This window comes from Narcine bancroftii, chromosome 3 (assembly GCF_036971445.1).
Source record: "Narcine bancroftii isolate sNarBan1 chromosome 3, sNarBan1.hap1, whole genome shotgun sequence".
Classification (NCBI taxonomy): Eukaryota; Metazoa; Chordata; class Chondrichthyes; order Torpediniformes; family Narcinidae; genus Narcine; species Narcine bancroftii.
Window position 1 is genome coordinate 268,163,732 of NC_091471.1, and position 18,109 is coordinate 268,181,840.

The window sequence follows — 18,109 nt, forward strand, 5'->3', positions numbered from 1 at the left end:
AGCAGCTTTCCTCTGCTCCCGTGGGGGAAGAGATGCAAGAGGATCAGAGCCAGCACCACCAAGCTGAAGAACAGCTTCTTCCCACAGGCAGTGAGAATGCTGAACGAGGCCCCACTCTGTACCCCACTGTCATTTGATTGCACAAGTACAACCCGACAAAACAGCGTTCTCCAGTCCTTGGTGTAAAACATGTAGGCACATCACCAGAAATAACACCCAGACCGTCAAACACATATGTAGGACAAGTATTCATACATACAAATAAAACAGAGAATGCTCACACTAACCATCTGAGGCTCTCATATTCATGAAATAATATTTATTTTATTTGTATGTATGAATACTTGTCCTACATATGTATTGTTTGACGGTCTGGGTGTTATTTCTGGTGATGTGCCTGCATGTTAAGCTGGAGGAAGTGCGTCCCCTGGGAGGAAGGATTTGCACCGAGAACATCAAGAGGTGAGCTAAATATTATCCTGGGTGCACGGGCAACTGGTTCGCCCCGACCCCTTGTTTGCAGGATGGGGCTGTCCTTTGATCAGTGGAGACGGGACTTTGATGGGCATCACCACGTCCCGCCTCCCACTGAAATTCTCCCCAACGGAAATAAGAGGAGCTTGTGGCCAATCTGGTCGAAGGGATTGCAACACCCACGGAGTGTCTCCCACCGAAAGGCTGGTTCTTCCCCCACCCCCTCTCTCTGCTGCACAAACGGTCTGAAGAGTTGGCGGGTGTCATTGGGCAGAGCAGCGGGTCCGTCGCTGGAGGAGTTTCAGGTGCGTCCTCTTGTTTCAGTCACTTTCAATACTTCGGAAAGTTTAGCGGTCCAGCGTGGGGGCAACTGCCCGGCTTCAGGTGACGCTGAAAAATAAGTGCGGGCATCAATCGAGCAGTTTCTGTAAAGGTTGTGTAAAATGTATATAGTTGCATGCAGGTTACAAATCTCCCAGATGTGCATTGCAAAATAATGACTCCATCTGGAGATTAATATTCCAGATACCCAGGGAGAGAGAGAGAGACCGAGAGAAAGGCACAGAAATCCCGAAAAAGTACACACACCCGGCAAAATCCAGGAACTCGGGCTGAAACAGGCGCACACATAAAACGGAAACAAAGACACTCTCTCACACACTCTCTCTCACACACTCTCTCACACACACTCTCTCACACACACTCTCTCACACACACTCTCTCACACACACTCTCTCACACACACTCTCACACACTCTCTCACACACACTCTCTCACACACTCTCTCACACACACTCTCTCACACACTCTCTCACACACTCTCTCTCTCACACTCTCTCTCTCACTCTCTCTCTCACACTCTCTCTCACACACTCTCTCTCACACACTCTCTCTCACACACTCTCTCTCACACTCTCTCTCACACTCTCTCTCTCACACTCTCTCTCTCACACTCTCTCTCTCACACTCTCTCTCTCACACTCTCTCTCTCACACTCTCTCTCTCACACTCTCTCTCTCACACTCTCTCTCTCACACTCTCTCTCTCACACTCTCTCTCTCACACTCTCTCTCTCACACTCTCTCTCTCACACTCTCTCTCTCACACTCTCTCTCTCACACTCTCTCTCTCACTCTCTCTCACACTCTCTCTCACACTCTCTCTCTCTCACACTCTCTCTCTCTCACACTCTCTCTCTCTCACACTCTCTCTCTCACTCTCTCTCTCACTCTCTCTCTCACACTCTCTCTCTCACACTCTCTCTCTCACACTCTCTCTCTCACACTCTCTCTCTCACACTCTCTCTCTCACACTCTCTCTCTCACACTCTCTCTCTCACACATGCACACGGACAAACAGACAGGTTAGAGACAGTGAGAAGCAAAAATAGCAAATGGGCAGAGAAGGACATTGTGATGAAGAAATAGCCACACATAAATGAGACTAATGATTGGTATAAATAGAGGTAGGAATGTGGAAGTTTAGAGGGAGAAGTAACAATAAATGTAAACCCAGGGGAAGATGTCCAGGGTAAACTGCAAAGGAAGAAGATTTTAGTGAAGCTAGTAACTAGTGGCAGGAGCAACCAGAGAGTGAAAGCAGCAACCAGCAGCCAGAGATAATATCCGGACTGAGGGACACATCACCCACAGGTAGCAGTGAAGACCATGACAAGGCAGCCCCTAACTCTCCTTCACCCATTCACAGTCAAGAGTGTGGAGTACTACATAGCTATTACACCCTTCATCTAGTATGTGGCTTTATTGCCTTCATTGGGAATTAATTGGACTAGTGGTGTCGGGTGGTCTGAACTAGAACTTACAGTTTAGTAGTGCAAATTTTCTGTGGTGTTTAAGATCCTGAGAGTCCATGGGTGTCTGTCCTTGGCTGGGGAATTAGCTTTCATCAGCCATCATAATTCCCAAGCCTTTATGAGATGCCTGGTAAAAATGTTCTTTAGGTGATGTCAGTGGATCTGAATATTAGTTAAAATGTTAAAGAAAAAAAATCTTCTGCAGGTTTTTGAATCTGTTTCTGATGTTAAAAGCAGAGGATGTTTACATGAGGAAAATATTTGGGATTTTATTGACTGTGGGCTGGGTACCCCACTGTAAGATGTGGACTAATGGAGGAAAAATCCTATTAGTTCAGGCCCATGGGAATTGGGGGGAGGTGGGGGTGGGGGGGGAAGTCATGGATAAAGCAACAAAACAACTGGTCAGCCATATTCCGCATGGTTACTCTCATCCCATCCTGTGTCCTATAGGTGGGGATTAGATGATTAAAAAAAAAACCGCATTATATAAATATAGGAATCTGAAGCTCTTTACGGTCAATGATGCTCTTTCTAAATGGAGTCATTGTTATAAATTAGTTGTAATTTGTCATTTTAACAATTGATACAAACTTTGATTTTGATAAACGAGAAAATGAGAGTACAGTTATGCTGTCCTGCTCCTCAGTGCCCTTATTCCATGGATATGTTAATTAGATCAATGGGACTGATTATTACATTCTTAAAGGAAAACTGTGTACAAGGCAGGACTTGCATTTCAACACAGCCAGGCGTTGATAAGCCCAGGGTAACAGCTGAGAACAGTATCAGCCTGTGATTGCTAAACAGATTTTGGTTATGCTGCTAGATCTGTGAGATGCTATGATCACAGATTTCAGATTTATTACCAGAGAACATACATGACATCACCGACAACCCTGAGATTCTTTTTTCCTGCGGGCGAGGCAGAATGACCACTTATAGGAAGTGGGGGGGAAAAAACGGACTCAATGTATACATATAAACAAATTTTAAAAATTGCAAACAAACTGACCGTGCAATATAGAAAAAGAGAAAAAAATCAATAAAGTGCAAAAGAAAGAGTCGTATGATTGTGAGTGGGCTTTGACTTATCAAGGGGAAGGGCAGCACTAACCGCATTTCCTTACATTTCTCCTCGTTTATCAAAATCGAAGACTGATATATTGTTTCTTAAAATTGCAACAGCCAAATTGTGAGGTTATCAGTAAGTTAAATATCTGACTGAGGCTCAAGTAATTCTTCATCAAGTTGCCCACTGTAGAATATCTTCTGCCATGCAATTGGCTAAGTGTGGTTTTGGCATAATGAATTGGGCAGATTATGCTGTGTGATCTGATGCACAGGAGCATCTCCTGACAAAATCTGGAGAGAGCCAACTAAATTATTTATGTGGATTACTGTTATCTGTTTTGATATTTTAGATCAGTCCATCTGATGTGAAAAAATGGCAAAAATGTTATCTGGGCCCAGTTCCAACAGTGTTTCACAACCCACAATTTATGGCCTCCACTTTGGTTCATGGCCTCCACTTTGGTTCATGGCCTCCACTTTGGTTCATGGCCTCCACTTTGGTTCATGGCCTCCACTTTGGTTCATGGCCTCCACTTTGGTTCATGGCCTCCACTTTGGTTCATGGCCTCCACTTTGGTTCATGGCCTCCACTTTGGTTCATGGCCTCCACTTTGGTTCATGGCCTCCACTTTGGTTCATGGCCTCCACTTTGGTTCATGGCCTCCACTTTGGTTCATGGCCTCCACTTTGGTTCATGGCCTCCACTTTGGTTCATGGCCTCCACTTTGGTTCATGGCCTCCACTTTGGTTCATGGCCTCCACTTTGGTTCATGGCCTCCACTTTGGTTCATGGCCTCCACTTTGGTTCATGGCCTCCACTTTGGTTCATGGCCTCCACTTTGGTTCATGGCCTCCACTTTGGTTCATGGCCTCCACTTTGGTTCATGGCCTCCACTTTGGTTCATGGCCTCCACTTTGGTTCATGGCCTCCACTTTGGTTCATGGCCTCCACTTTGGTTCATGGGCATAAATACAGATTTTTTTTTGCAAGATATAATTTAGGAAATTACCATTGTTATAAGGCAGCTGCAAGTTGAAACAAAGCATAAAATCTGAAATAGACTTTTTTTAACATCTGGAAAGATTAAGAGTTGTTAACTTTTCAAGCAGAGTCTCCTTGATCAGAATTTTGTTCCATCATTGAGTTCATATCCTAAAACAATTTCATCCTCACTGGTTTTGTTTCCTTGAAGCAGTGAAAATTGAGAGGAGTTTTGATCCAAGATATGAAGGATTACGAGGATAAAGAGCACTCAGGCCATGACAACTTTTGTGCTTCATTCAAATCTTCCCCAGCTTTTCTCCATCTTAATCTATCCATTACTTTCTAGCTTTTCTAAAGACTGTATGATTTTTTTAAAATAATTTTTTATTTTTCACACTATGAACCATATTAACCAAAATACACACAAACATTTCCCTCTTGAATATACACAGTGTAATTTTCTCCCCTTTTCCCCCTCCTTTCCCTCCCTCCTTCCCACCCCCTCCCAACCCATTAAACGTTCAACATGTACAATAAACCCATTAAACAACATCTTCACATGTTGTATGATGTTGATGTCATTTGCTTCCCTGTGGAAGTGTGTTACACATTCTTACATTGGGTAAAGAATCTTCTTCCTCATCTCTACAACATTTCTTGGTGACGTCTTGCAATGTTCTTATCAAAACATTCTCGTTTTAAAGATATTCATCAGGTCAAACTTCCGGCTTTTCTCTTGGGTAGTTTTTTGGGCAAAGTGAAAGAATAGAAACTGCTTCCGTTGGAGAAAGATTTGAGAACCAAAGGACAAAGATTTAAAATGATTTCAAAGAACTAGCAGCGCTACAAGGAAACCTATTTTCATGTGGCAGGTAGCTATGATCTGGATTTTATTCCCTGGAAAGGCAATAGAGACTAATTTAAAGAGGGATTTGAATGATTATGGAGAAAAAGGTTTGGGAGTGGTACTGACTATATTGCTCTTATACAGAGTGGATGTCAATAAAATCCTTCCATGCTGATCATATGATGGCCTTAACAATCTTAAAGAGTTACCTTAAAAAAAACCTCTTGGACATTGCTGCAAACACTTAATAAACAAGGCTGGGTTTTTTATTCTCATATATTTTGTGAATTATTTGTTGAAATATTGGAGATAGGGGAATCAAATGCTGTTTCACTTGAGATTGGGGGGTTATGATGTATTTTAGGAAGACCAGCAACCCAGGCCAGTAATCTTTCACAAATGGCGACAGAGGTAATGCCACTGTCTCTCACCTGGGCTCCATTCTGACCTCTGATGCTGTTTGTGTGGAGTTTGCATGTTGTACTTGTGACCACATTGACCACCAATATTTCAGCAAATGACCTGATAATTGTAAATGGCCCTTGATCTAGGCAAGTGATTGAAGAATCAGGAGAATGGATGAAAATGAACATGTGAGAGAAAGAATGGGTTACGGAGAAACTAATGAGCAAATGGAATTTCTCTGAAAGTTGGCATAAACTTCATGGATCAAATGACTTCTAACCATGTAATTTTGAAACAATGGGAGCATGTAAAGTACACAATATGTTGCTCGAGGTTTTAATACGATGGAGTTGTGCCTTTAAGAATCAGTTCAAGGAAAGAGTAATGAGATCTGCATGTGGTCTTGCTTGTGTTAAATGTCATTGCCAGCAACTAATTTCCTTTTACTTCCAACTTTGAAATATTAAACTTGGGTAATTGAACTAACTGTCTGTGAAACCTCTCTCCTCAGGTCAGGAATATTAGCAGGACTTCGGTTGAAACATTGGGCATTCCCTTTACTCATTATGGACATGGCTTGTTCCCTACAATGTGTTGACAGCGCCCTCTGGAGTTTGAAATGAATCAGCATATACAGTAGATTCATTGACCAACGCAGGGATGGAAATATCTTCAGTCAACTTTCTTCCTGTGAATAACATCATCGTCCGACATTATAATTATTCCGGAAAGTTGGACAAGAGGACAGGGAATGGCTCTATCAATGCCAAGTTTGTAATAATTCTCCTGGCTTGTATATTGATTGTCATTGAGAATGTGATGGTCCTTGTGGCCATTTGGAAAAACAAGAAGTTTCATACACGAATGTACTATTTTATTGGGAACCTAGCCTTGTCTGATCTCTTGGCTGGGGTGGCCTATGTCATCAACATCCTTATGTCTGGTAACCGCACTCTATCTTTAACTCCAAATCTGTGGTTTATCAGAGAGGGAAGCATGTTTGTTGCCCTGTGTGCGTCGACCTTCAGCTTGTTAGCCATCGCCATTGAGAGGCACATGACCATGGTAAAAATGAGGCCTTATGACTCCAAGAAGCAGTACAGGCTTTTTTTACTTTTGGGGGCATGCTGGATCATCTCAGTCCTCTTGGGAATCTTGCCTATCATTGGATGGAACTGCATTGGCAACCTCAAGTCTTGTTCCACCATCTTACCACTCTATGCCAAAAGCTATGTGGCCTTCTGTGTCACTATTTTGACCATCATCTTACTAGCCATTGTGATCCTGTACGTCCGTATCTACCGTCTCGTCAACTCTAGCAGCCGTAAGGTCAAGACACGGAAAAGCCCCAGAAGCCACCAATCAGAGAGGGCCATGGCTCTCCTTCGCACCGTCATGATTGTCCTGGGTGTCTTCATAGCCTGCTGGTCGCCGCTCTTTATTTTCCTGATGCTCGATGTGGCCTGCAGCCCCAAGCAGTGCCCAATCCTTTACAAAGCAGACTGGTGTGTTGCTCTAGCCGTGCTGAATTCTGCTCTGAACCCCATCATTTACACTCTGACCAGCCGGGAGATGCGGGGTGCCTTCTTCAGGTTGCTCTGCTGTTGTCTGGTGGGTTCTCGAGTCGCCAGAAACTTGCCGATAGCACCAACTGCTGACAACAGTAAGAGCAAGTCCAGCGGGAGCAACTTTAACAAGCCCAAGGAAGAGATCGACTCCCCATCAATGCTTATTTCAGCATGTATTGTCAAAGCGAGTGACTTTTCCCTGGAGAAAGGGAAATCGTGAAATTTCCTGCTGAATAATCCAAGAAAAAGACTATTTAATGGTATTGAGAATGATTTAAAGACTGTTGACATCAGTGTTTCTGTGTTAATATTATCAACTATGAACATTACCTTGTACAAACAGTACAATATCACAACAGAATTACCATCACTTGTTAAACACGTGGTGAGTATATTGGGTTTGTCGACTCTCCAGCCCAAACACCACCACATCTCAAGTGCAGGGAGTGGTAATGTGCAGAGTATTTAGAGGATGATTTCCATCATGTCTCGGTTAAGCCCCCTGAATGGGGAGGGGCTTAGAGCAGCCATTCTCAGCAGGGGCCATATTGCTCTTCCCCTCCCCCCTGCTAACCCCTGGGGGCCACAGCGCATTTAAGAAGGGCCACGGACTGAAATCATGATTTTAAAAAAAAGTTTTTTTAAGTAGTCGTAGGAGAGGAGTACGTTAGAAACCAACTAAAGGGGCAGCACGGTTAGCTCAGCACTGTACCAGCGCCAGCGATTGGGACTGGTGTTAAAGTCAGGCACTGTCTATAAGGAATTTGTACATCCTCCTTGTACCTGCATGGGTTTCCTTTGGATTTTCTGGTTTCTTCCCACCCTTCAAAATGTACCAGGAGTTGTAGGTCAATTGGGTGTAATTGTTTGGCACAGGGTCATGGATGGGCCAAAAGGGCCCTGTTACTGTGCTGTGTGTTTGAAATTTAAATTGTGTTTTTAAAAAAAAAACTTGATTGCTTTACTGAGAAGGGAGCCCATAAAGCAGTCAAGAGCAGAGGGGGCCATAGCCAAAAAAAAAAGGTTGAGAATGGCTGGTTTAGAGATGGAAGGTATTTAGTGGTGGTAATGGGTGGAGAGGAATTTTTAGACAAGCAAGAACAGGCACAAAATTGTCATCATCCTGATAGATTGATTGTTTCTCTCATCAGTGCTGTTCCCAGCTTTTTCTAATCATTCATAGAACACAGGAAGTAGGAACAGGAGTAGGCCAAAAATGGCCCATCGAGCCTGCTCCGCCATTCAATACGATCATGGCTGATCTAATTTATGACCTAACTCCACCTACCTGCCTTCTCCCCATATCCCCTAATTCCTTTATCATGTAAAAATTTATCTAACTGTATTTTAAATATGTCTAATGAAGCAGCCTCAACCACTTGCCTGGTTAGAGAATTCCAAACATTCACTACTCTCCGGGAAAAACTATTTTTCCTCATCTCTGTCCTAAATCTACTCCCCCAAATCTTGAGACTCTGTCCTCTCGTTTTAGTTTCCCCGGCCAAGTCAAAAAACTTTCCTACATCTATCCTATCCATACTCTTCATAATCCTATATGTTTCTATAAGATCTCTAATTCTTTTGGCAACCGCAGTGTTGTTGTTTTGGTGAGTAGTCCTGATTCTTTACTAACTATCCATCCAGGTCAACAAGTGGACACGGATCCAGCTGGTTGGCAGTGTGTTGGAGCACTGTTCAATGCCTTCAGGAGCAAAACTTGTCCACTTGCCTGATTATTGACATTCAATTCTGTTTGTCAATCACATGAGGCCCATTCCTCTATCCTGTGCCGTGGCTTAGTTTTGTATGCACTTTGTTTCACGTGGCAGAGAAGAAAGTATTTGTTCACAAGCGATTGCATAGGGTTGATGACCAAAGGAACATAGATGTGTTTGTACACCAGCACCATTGAAATGTTTGTTTGCCTTTATTATGAAATGTTTTGATTGCAAGAGTGAAGAAGTCTTGTTGCCTTGTATAGGGGTTTGGTGATACCACGCCTGGAAATATTGTGTGCGTAGTTTGGGTCTCCTTCCCAAGGAAGGATGTAACCCACAGAATGAGTGCTTCAATGGTTCACTACATTGCTTCGAGGGATGGTGGATTTGCCATATGTAGGAGGTCCGAATGGGCTGGGACTGTTTCCTTTAGAGATTGGAACGATGAGGGAAGGTCTCATCAAAACATATAAAATCCTTAAAGGGTTTGATAGGATAGATAAAAAGATGTTTCTCCTGACTGATGGGTCTAGAGTCCTGAGATTAAGATTAGGCCACTCAAAACTAAAATAAAAAGAAATTTCTTCCCTCAAGATTGATTGATTCTGGCCAATAAAGGAAGGAAGGCAGGGTTATGGGGTTTGGGCTGGGAAATGGCACTGAGAGGGAACATCGGCCGTGATCTTGATGAATAATGGAGCAGGCCTAAAGTGTTGCATGGCCTGCCTGGCTCCTGTTTCCTTGTACTCCTGCAATTCTTCTTCTCTTGACTGTACACTTTCTACTGAGATGAACCTACACCTCATCATCCTAGCAGCACATCTTTAGGACCCAGGAAGCCCACTGAGAGACTGTACTTGAGCTCGGGATTGAACCAATGAATTCAATAGTCACTTCATATTGAATGAACATCAGTAGTGAAACACATTCATCTATCCTTTCACTGTTTGGGATTGGCGAGAGGCAGAGTGTTTAACAAGATGGTTTGGGCCAAATCTTCAAAAGGAGTTTGTCAAAGGTGAAGTTGGGGGGTGTGGGGGATGGGGAAGAGAAAACCAGAACAATCTTCTGAAAGAAAATGTTTGGGCACATTTCCAGGGAGAGGAAGACTTAGAGGTTTTGGAATTTTAATAGTAACACTGAAAACACTGGTTTTCACATTCGGCATAACCCCTCCAGTGGTTCCTCATTTGTTTATCCTATAAACAGCATGGTTAGCATAGTGTAGAGAGTCTTTGTAGACACATCATCCTCCTTGGACCTGTTTTTCAAGCTTGTCCTCATTGAAATTCCATGGCTCCCAAGGGCAGCACGATTGCCTTAGCGGTAGCACAACGCTGTTACTGCACCAGCGACCGTGGTTTGAATCTGGCGCTGTCTGTAAGGAGTTTGTACGTTCTCCCCGTTTCTGCGTGGGTTTCCTCTAAGTGCTCTGGTTTCCTCTCACCCTTCAAAATGTTCGGCGGTTGTGGGTCAATTGGGTGTAATTGGGCGGTACGGGCTTGTGGGCCTGTTACCGTGCTGTATTTCTAAATTTATTTATTTAGGGCACTATCCCTCAATTATCCCCTCTGCCTTTAAAGCCCATATGTTCCTAAACTTTCTAAAACCCTCTGCTGGTTCTTCCTCTCAATTACTTCTTTCCCTTTTCCTCTCTCTCACTTGTCGATCATGTGAATGTAGGATGTCTCCTTAGTTTGTCCATTTGAAATCCTGCATTGGTTATCAATGCCAATACAGGATCTGGAAAAGCTTGGAGAGTACCATGCAGTTCAGGAAGGTGTACCAGTCACCATCTATCCTTTGGCCAGCAACGGGTATGAAAACTAATCTGTGAATGCAGGCTTGTGCATTTGAAATGTGGCAGATTAAATATAGGTTACATGGTTTTAATAAACCCTCCATAGGGCCTGTTTATTGTGCATTATTTATTAAATATTGTGTTGCTATAATCTTCGGTTGAGCCATGGAAAAATGAACTTTTATCAACAATGTTCATTTTTAATTGTACATATGTTAGTAGTTAAAAGTGTGCAGCTGGTAATAGAGGTTATGTTAGATGAGACTACCAATGTACTGTATGTCAAAATATTACTGTATGACAGTGTACACGTGTGAAACAAAATGCACTTTGATTAATAAATAATCTGTGATACATATATTCTACATTTTGCAGTATTTGCTTTAAACAGTTAAAAGATGCAAAGATCAAAAGATAGCCCTCCAACTTGAATCATCTATGATGTAATATCCAACCATTGTCTGGTCCGGACATGAACAGATTCTTAGAACTTGGAACATTACATCACAGGTCAGGCCCTATAGCCCATGGTGTTGTTCCGATCTATGGAAACCTACTCCACACCAATAACACTCTATTTTCCTTACATCCATGTGCCTATCTAAGAGTGTTTTGAATGTCCCTATTGTACCAGCTTCCACCACCATCCCTGGCAATACATTCCAGGCATCCACAATTGACTTAAAAACTTAGTTCCTCTGACATCTCGCCTGAATATTCCTCCACTCCCTTTCAACAGATGTCCTCTGATATTTGCACTTGTATCTTAAACTACTCTTGGCTTCATCTGCCCTGATATCTCTGAGTGTTGAGTACATTTAAGTTGGAAGAATTCCTCATTAATGCAACATTATGCCTTCAGATATTCAGATGTGTGTATATGTGTAGGGGTGGGTGTGTTTGTGTATGTGTGTAGGGGTGTGTGTGTGGGATCTGTTTGTTTATGAGTGCATAGAGATTAAACAACCTTGTCAGTGTTTGCTGTGGCTTTCAGGGAATTATGGAACCATAGAACATTACAGCACAGAAAACAAGCCCTTTGGCCCTTCTAGTCTGTGCTGAACTATTATTTTGCCTAGTCCCACTGACCTGCACCCATTCCATATCCCTCTGTATTCCCCCGCCCCCCCATCCAAGTTTTTCTTAAATGTTAAAATTGAGCCTGCATTCATGATTTCAGCTGGCAGCTCGTTCCACACTCCCATTGTTATTTCTAAATTGTGGGTTCAAATGATCTTGTGGAGACTTGGGCACAAGTTCTAGGTTCTAATGGGTAAAGCAGTGTTCCAAAGTCAGTGGAACTATTTTTAGGTGATTCCTTAAATTGAGATCCCGGATACTGGGGGGGGGGGGGAAGTAGAAAATTCTGCACCGGCTGCGATGGAAGAACAAAACTGCATTGGCCTTGATTCCTCTCATTCCCAAATAGCTTGTTGGCCCCACTGATGCCATATTAATGGAGGACAGTTGATAATGAGTGGAACATTCATTAGTTTTCAGGTTCAGCTGGAAAAATGGATAATCACCAAAAGCTCCATGCACTTGTTTCTGGTTAAACTTTGTAAGATGCAGAAGCAAGAGGAATGGGAGGGATAGAAAATAAAATAATGTAGTCTCAAAATTGGGCTTTATCCTTACTTTACTGAGCTAGATCATTGCTGTGGTTAGTATTAATAGTGGTTCAGAGCCCACAAAATGATCCAGAAATGAGCAAAAAAGTGTTTGGGTCAGAGTTAATGAGGTAAACACTCGGAAACATGCCCTAAAACAAGACTTAGATGTTGATGGCAAGCACTCGAGTGCATTGTTGTAGATACTTATTTCATACGTGTGACAGAGTGGGGTCTGCTCTAAAAGGCATATTCTTCATTGTAACCAGACAGCAACGCATACACTGGCTGCCTTGGAGGACAAAGAGGCTTCAGAGGGCAGCAAGAAAGCATCCATATTTGCTCAATATGAGAGTGAGGAACACGATGTCTTCCTGACCAGGCCAGTAATGATGTACCATTGGATGGTGAATGCTGCCTCACTGAATGCATGAGTTCATAGTGAACACTGAAGACTCTATCTCCATGGCCAGGAGGCCATAATCTCCATTCTGGAGATCATATGTACTTTTCCGGTGGAGTTGGGGAACACTTCCTTCAGCAGTAGTTTGTTGGAGAGGCAGAGAAAGAAGCTTATTGTTGCGGTGCTCTTTTTTAGATGAGAGCTGGTCTCTACGGCACCAGGAAGCTCAGAGGGACAAGCAGTACTCCATCAGTGAGTAGCTCAGATAGATGTAGATGAGTAGGCTGTTACTTTCCCTGGATGCAAACTATTCTCCAGGGGCAAGGAGATGCTGCATGGGAGCAGATCACTGCTCAACACCATGGGGAGATGCCACATGTGAGCAGATCACCACCCAGTAGGAGCAGAGGTTAGACATGGGAATGGCAGGAACAGCCACCCTTCCTGACCTCTTCAGGAGAAGTCTCCTCAGATTGTGCAGTGGACTGACTCCAAGAGGAAGAGTGAGGCGAGCAAGACCCGAGGACTTTGCCTTTTTTTTGCACTTCTTTATGTATTTTGAAAGTGGTTTATATAATGTTTGCTCTATCCTCAAAGACCCCCACTACCCTGGCAACGCCTTTTTCACTCTGCTACAATCGAGAAAAAGGTGCAGGAGCCTTAAGATGAGCACTCAATGCCACAAGGATAGTTTCTTCTGTGTACTTTTTAAATTTATAATAATGTTGCAAGATGAATTTTAGCTCGATGACGCTGCCGCAAAAACACAGAATTTCATGACTTGTTCGTGACAATAAATTCCGTTTTTGTACCAACCACTCTGCTGCTTGGTGAGATTTTATTTTCTCCAATCAAAGGATATTTTATCGGTAACTCGATCCTTGTTTCATAATGAACAGCAGGCACACAAGAGCCCAGAGATACTACCTTGGGAATGATTTGGGGTGTTTTGTCAGTAAATAAACCTCGAATTGCTCCAGATGGCTTCAATTTCTGCTAGAGGAAATGTGAGATACAGTCAAGACCTGGCATCTGGACATCTGACCTCTATCTCTATCCTTAAGATTTCCAAATAAAAATCACCATTAATGAAGAGATATTGGAGCTGGTGGTAAAAAAGTGTGACTCCCAGTTAGAATCTGACCCTGCAGGTATGTTATTGATCAGATGTCAATGTCAATAACTCCCTGGTGTTCAGTGCCTCAGGATTTCAGTCAGTCCTTCAGTGCACATTGATTACACTTGCCAACAAAGACTTTCCTTCCTGAACATGTTTGGGTGTATTTTATGGATTTTGGGCTGCTGATCACAAAAATCACCTTAAAGTGTTCCTATCATGTACCGTTGTTTAGATATAACCTATTTTTTTGGTTATTTTCTGTATGCTTCAACCAGACAAAACCATGAAATGCAATGTGTCGTTGAAAATTCATTTTCTGCATTCACACTTGGATGCCTTCCCTGCTGGTCTTGGTGCAGTCAGTGACGAACATGGTGAAAGGTTTCACCAGGACATTGCGACCATGGAAAAGCGGTATCAGGGTAACTGGAATCCATCAATGCTGGCCGTCTATTGTTGGACACTGACACGAGAGGCATCATATGTTGAGTACAAATGAAAATCAGCGGCTAAACATTTTTAGGTCAGTTGAACTAACACAGTGTGTCAGCATCATTATGCAATTAAACATACTAAATTCAGTAAAAGTTCTCCATCTTCCCATGTGATACAGAAAATTTGAAATTACCTTTGTATTCAGCTTGAAGTTGTTGCATGCCGAAGAAGCGTGGCCTCCCTACCTGCCTGGAATGTATGTATTGTAAATAGTCATGTGTCCTCCCTGTCTGAAACTTATTTGGAAGTCACATCACCTGTCAGTCAAGGTGGACTCCAGCCACTAATTAATGTACACTTTGCCATTGGGTGATTCAAATCATTCAGCGTCATTATTGGCTAGACACACAGATAAGCCCTATGTTTAACAGGAGCACGCTGCACACTTGTTCTCTCTGCCTCGTTGTCCAAGCCCCGGACACTGCTCCATGTCAGCTCACTACTGTGGACATCAATGGAACGGTCATGGGTAAGGTGTGCACTACACTGAAGCTGAGCTGTAGTACTGAGATAGATCAATGCTTGCAGTAGAGACGCATCGCCCATTGATCAGGGGTCCGGAGCATGTGTAAGAGCCCCTGTTTATGCTGTGTAGTAGAGCCACACCTCCTATTGATGATGGGCCAGAAGTGTGCATAAGAGTCCCTGTTTGTTTTCAGGAAGAAAATCTTTTTCATATGACACCAGCATCCTTTGCAAATTTCTACAGATGTGTGATGGTAAGTGTGCTGACCGACTGCATCACAGCCTGGTATGGGGACCCCTGAGCATAAAACCCTCCAAAAGACAGTGGACACAGTCTAGGACATCACAAGCAAAACCTTCCCCACTACTGAGTACATCTATAGGGAACGCTGCCATCAAAGAGTAGCAGCAATCATCAAAGACCCTCACCACCCAGCACATACTCTGTTCTCATTGCTGCCATCAGGAAAGAGATATGGGGCCACAAGACTCTCACCACCAGGTGCTCCCCCTCCATCATCAGACTCCTCAACAACAAACTCAATCAGACTCATTGAAGGGACTCTCACTTGTGAACTTCATTGATTTTCTTTTTTATTCTTTCTGTATTGCACAGTCAGTTTGTTTACATTCATTATCTGTTTACAGTTCTTTATTTGTTTCCATGTTTACGTTGTGTACAATTTATATTTTGCACTACCAATTAGTGGTAATTCTGCCTTGCCCGCAGGAAAAAGAATCTCAGGATTGTATGTGATATCATGTATATACCTGGACAATAAAATCTGAAATCTGAAAAAAATTGTTGTCCAGTGTAATTAGCTTTCAATTGCACAATGTCAAGCATGTAATACAAACTGGATCTTGTGTCTTAGAAAACGATTCATCAATATCTCATTAAACCAATGCCCAGGTGCTCTCAACATCATACAGCACATTGATGCTTTTGACAAATGACTTTGTTCAAAGTCACCAGATATGCATCAGCTGTGTCCTTATTGAATGACTGAGCAGATTTAAGGGGTCATATAGTCTACTGTGACATCCTGCCAAGAGAAGCTACTGCTGGACAGCCCTGCGAGATGAAACCTATACCAGTTTTGAAGACAGGCGCTGCCAAGAACTGACTGAAAACCGTGAGCGTCGTCACAAAGCAACAGGGACGGTTATTACAACAACGGACTTCTATTCTTTCTTAGTGTTTGTAATTTTCCCAAATCTGAGGAATAATTTAAAAATCTACTACATTAAAAGACATGATGTAGGCCATACTGAGTTTCTTTGTCTGAACAGTGTTTAATGGGCCAAAAGTGTTTAGAATGTCAAACTCACTGTCACACACTTTTTGAAAAAAAAGTTATTTCCACTGTTTTTACATAAAGCCTAGTTTTTCAACATGAAAATAATTGAGGAATTTGGCTACCAAGTAATTAATTCTTACATCTATACAAGAGGCAGATCAAAGAATACTGTACTTCATGCTAATGAACTTTAAATAAAAATAGCATTATAATCTGAAACAGTTCACATTCAATTCAATAATATTGTAAATAATATTGTTATAATGCACTTCATCATTTCTGTAGCTGCAGGGGTTGAAAGGAAGGGAGCAGCGATCCACTGGTAGGTCAAAGTTTTATCTGGTGTGGTCAGTTCCTGCTCCTTGTCATCTAATGTCTCAATAATAAATATTTCTGGAAAATACTGCCTGAGGTTACAAAACACACTGACACAGAAGAAACAGCTGGTAAATAACTTCAAGTATTTATATGAGAGTAAAGTGTATTTTGGGATGTGCAAAGAAGATAAAGGAAAATTAACAGGACTAAGTTGTTATTGGCAAGAAAATGGTGGCATGTATTCAGATAGACTGCAACAGATCCTAGGAATAGGCTAGTCACCAAGGAAAGGCTGCAGGAATGTTTTCACTTCCGGGTAGATATAGAGGAACAGTAGGCCATTCAGCCCTCACAACTGCTTTGCTATTTACTAGGGTCACAACTCAAGGATGAATTCAAGGCAGAGTTGAAAGGAAAAGTGCGCACCGAGAGCGTCAAAGTCACTGCCACAGGGAAAGGTCACTGAGAATGGTGCAGCCACAATCAAGGGGGAAAACAGATGAGTAGATCACGTGGAAAGTTCTCGGATGAAGGCGGTTCATAACCAAATCTAACATGTGGCTTTTGAAAATGAATGCCCTGTTTCTGTGCTACAAGTACATGAACAAGCAACATAATCATTATTGATGAGGTTACCTGTAATTTCGTTCTGTTTAATTTTTGATCTCCGTGCTGTGATCACACTAACATACATGTTTTGCAAGGCACCTATTGAGAGAGCATTCAGGAACAGTGCTACTCTCCACTATCAGACTCATCAACAACAAACTCAATCAAGGACTCATTTAAGAACTCTTACTTTTGCCCTTTATTCTTTGTTTTTATTTTCCTCTCTGTATTGCAGTTATTTACATTTCTTTGTTTACATGTGTACACTGGGTACAGCTTGCTTTTGCACCACCAATAAGTGGTAATTCTGCCTCGCCTGCAGTAAAAAAAGAACCTCAGGGTTGTATGTGATGTGATGCCTGTACTCTGACAATAAATCTAAAATCTGGAAATCAAACACTCTGGTCCACTACCGGAGGCTCCAATAGCTCAAAGGTGAGAGCACTGGCCTTGTAAACCAGGGGTTGCAAATTTGTTCCTTGCTGGTGGGGGGGGTGGGCACTGGACAAAGTGGCAGCTCTCTGTCTTCCTTACGGTAAAATTAAAGAATTTCATGCGTGTTATATTCTAAATGTAGTATTACATGACAATAATGGAATCTTTACCTCCGTTCGGTTCATTTTAGCTTCCCTATTGCTCACTGTGTGAAGTTAACTCTCTGGGCAGACCAGAAATCTCAGCTTCAAATCTTCAGTATGCTGAGTTAGGTGATCTTTTACTTGAGGTACTAGAGCCAGCTCAAAGCCACAGATTAAAGAAGAGGTTGGGTGTGTTTTGAAAAGTTCATCCTGAATCCAAATAGTCATGCTCTGTTCAGACACCAATCTGAACATTTGTCATACCCCAGCCAAAGGAAACCACTTGACCCGTCCAAAAATGGAGTTCAAGATAACCTTGGCTGTGGGTTATGTCGCTTCAAAAGTGCTCGTGGAGGATTTTTTGAAAGGTTGCAGAGGTTTCTGCTTCTTTTCAAGCAAGGAGTGCTTGAAACCCCTCTTCTCACTGAGTAAAAAGACATTTTTACCTCAATTCCATTTATATTTGTCAAACGATCAATTGTAAGTCTATCCTCTTACTTATTACCTTTCTCGAGGGGTAATAGA

General features: G+C 42.4%; 1 protein-coding gene across 2 annotated transcripts; it reads left to right on the plus strand.

The window, feature by feature from the left end:
• Positions 1-487: 487 nt before the first annotated feature.
• LOC138758740 (sphingosine 1-phosphate receptor 3-like) lies at positions 488-11,043 on the plus strand. 2 transcript variants are annotated; one of them, XM_069928081.1, is made up of 2 exons: positions 488-779; positions 6,110-11,043. In XM_069928081.1, exon 2 carries the CDS (start codon positions 6,259-6,261, stop codon positions 7,384-7,386), a length of 1,128 nt encoding a protein of 375 aa, XP_069784182.1. In that variant the 5' UTR covers positions 488-779; positions 6,110-6,258; the 3' UTR covers positions 7,387-11,043. The 2 variants fall into 2 exon arrangements, with proteins under 2 accessions (XP_069784182.1, XP_069784183.1); XM_069928082.1 differs by lacking the exon at positions 488-779 and adding an exon at positions 4,929-5,218.
• The last annotated feature ends 7,066 nt before the right edge of the window (positions 11,044-18,109 follow it).

What these genes read in the sequence shown, in the direction of transcription:
- LOC138758740 (XM_069928081.1), top strand. Translation starts at nt 6,259, where the DNA reads ATGGAAATATCTTCAGTCAACTTTCTTCCTGTGAATAACATCATCGTC.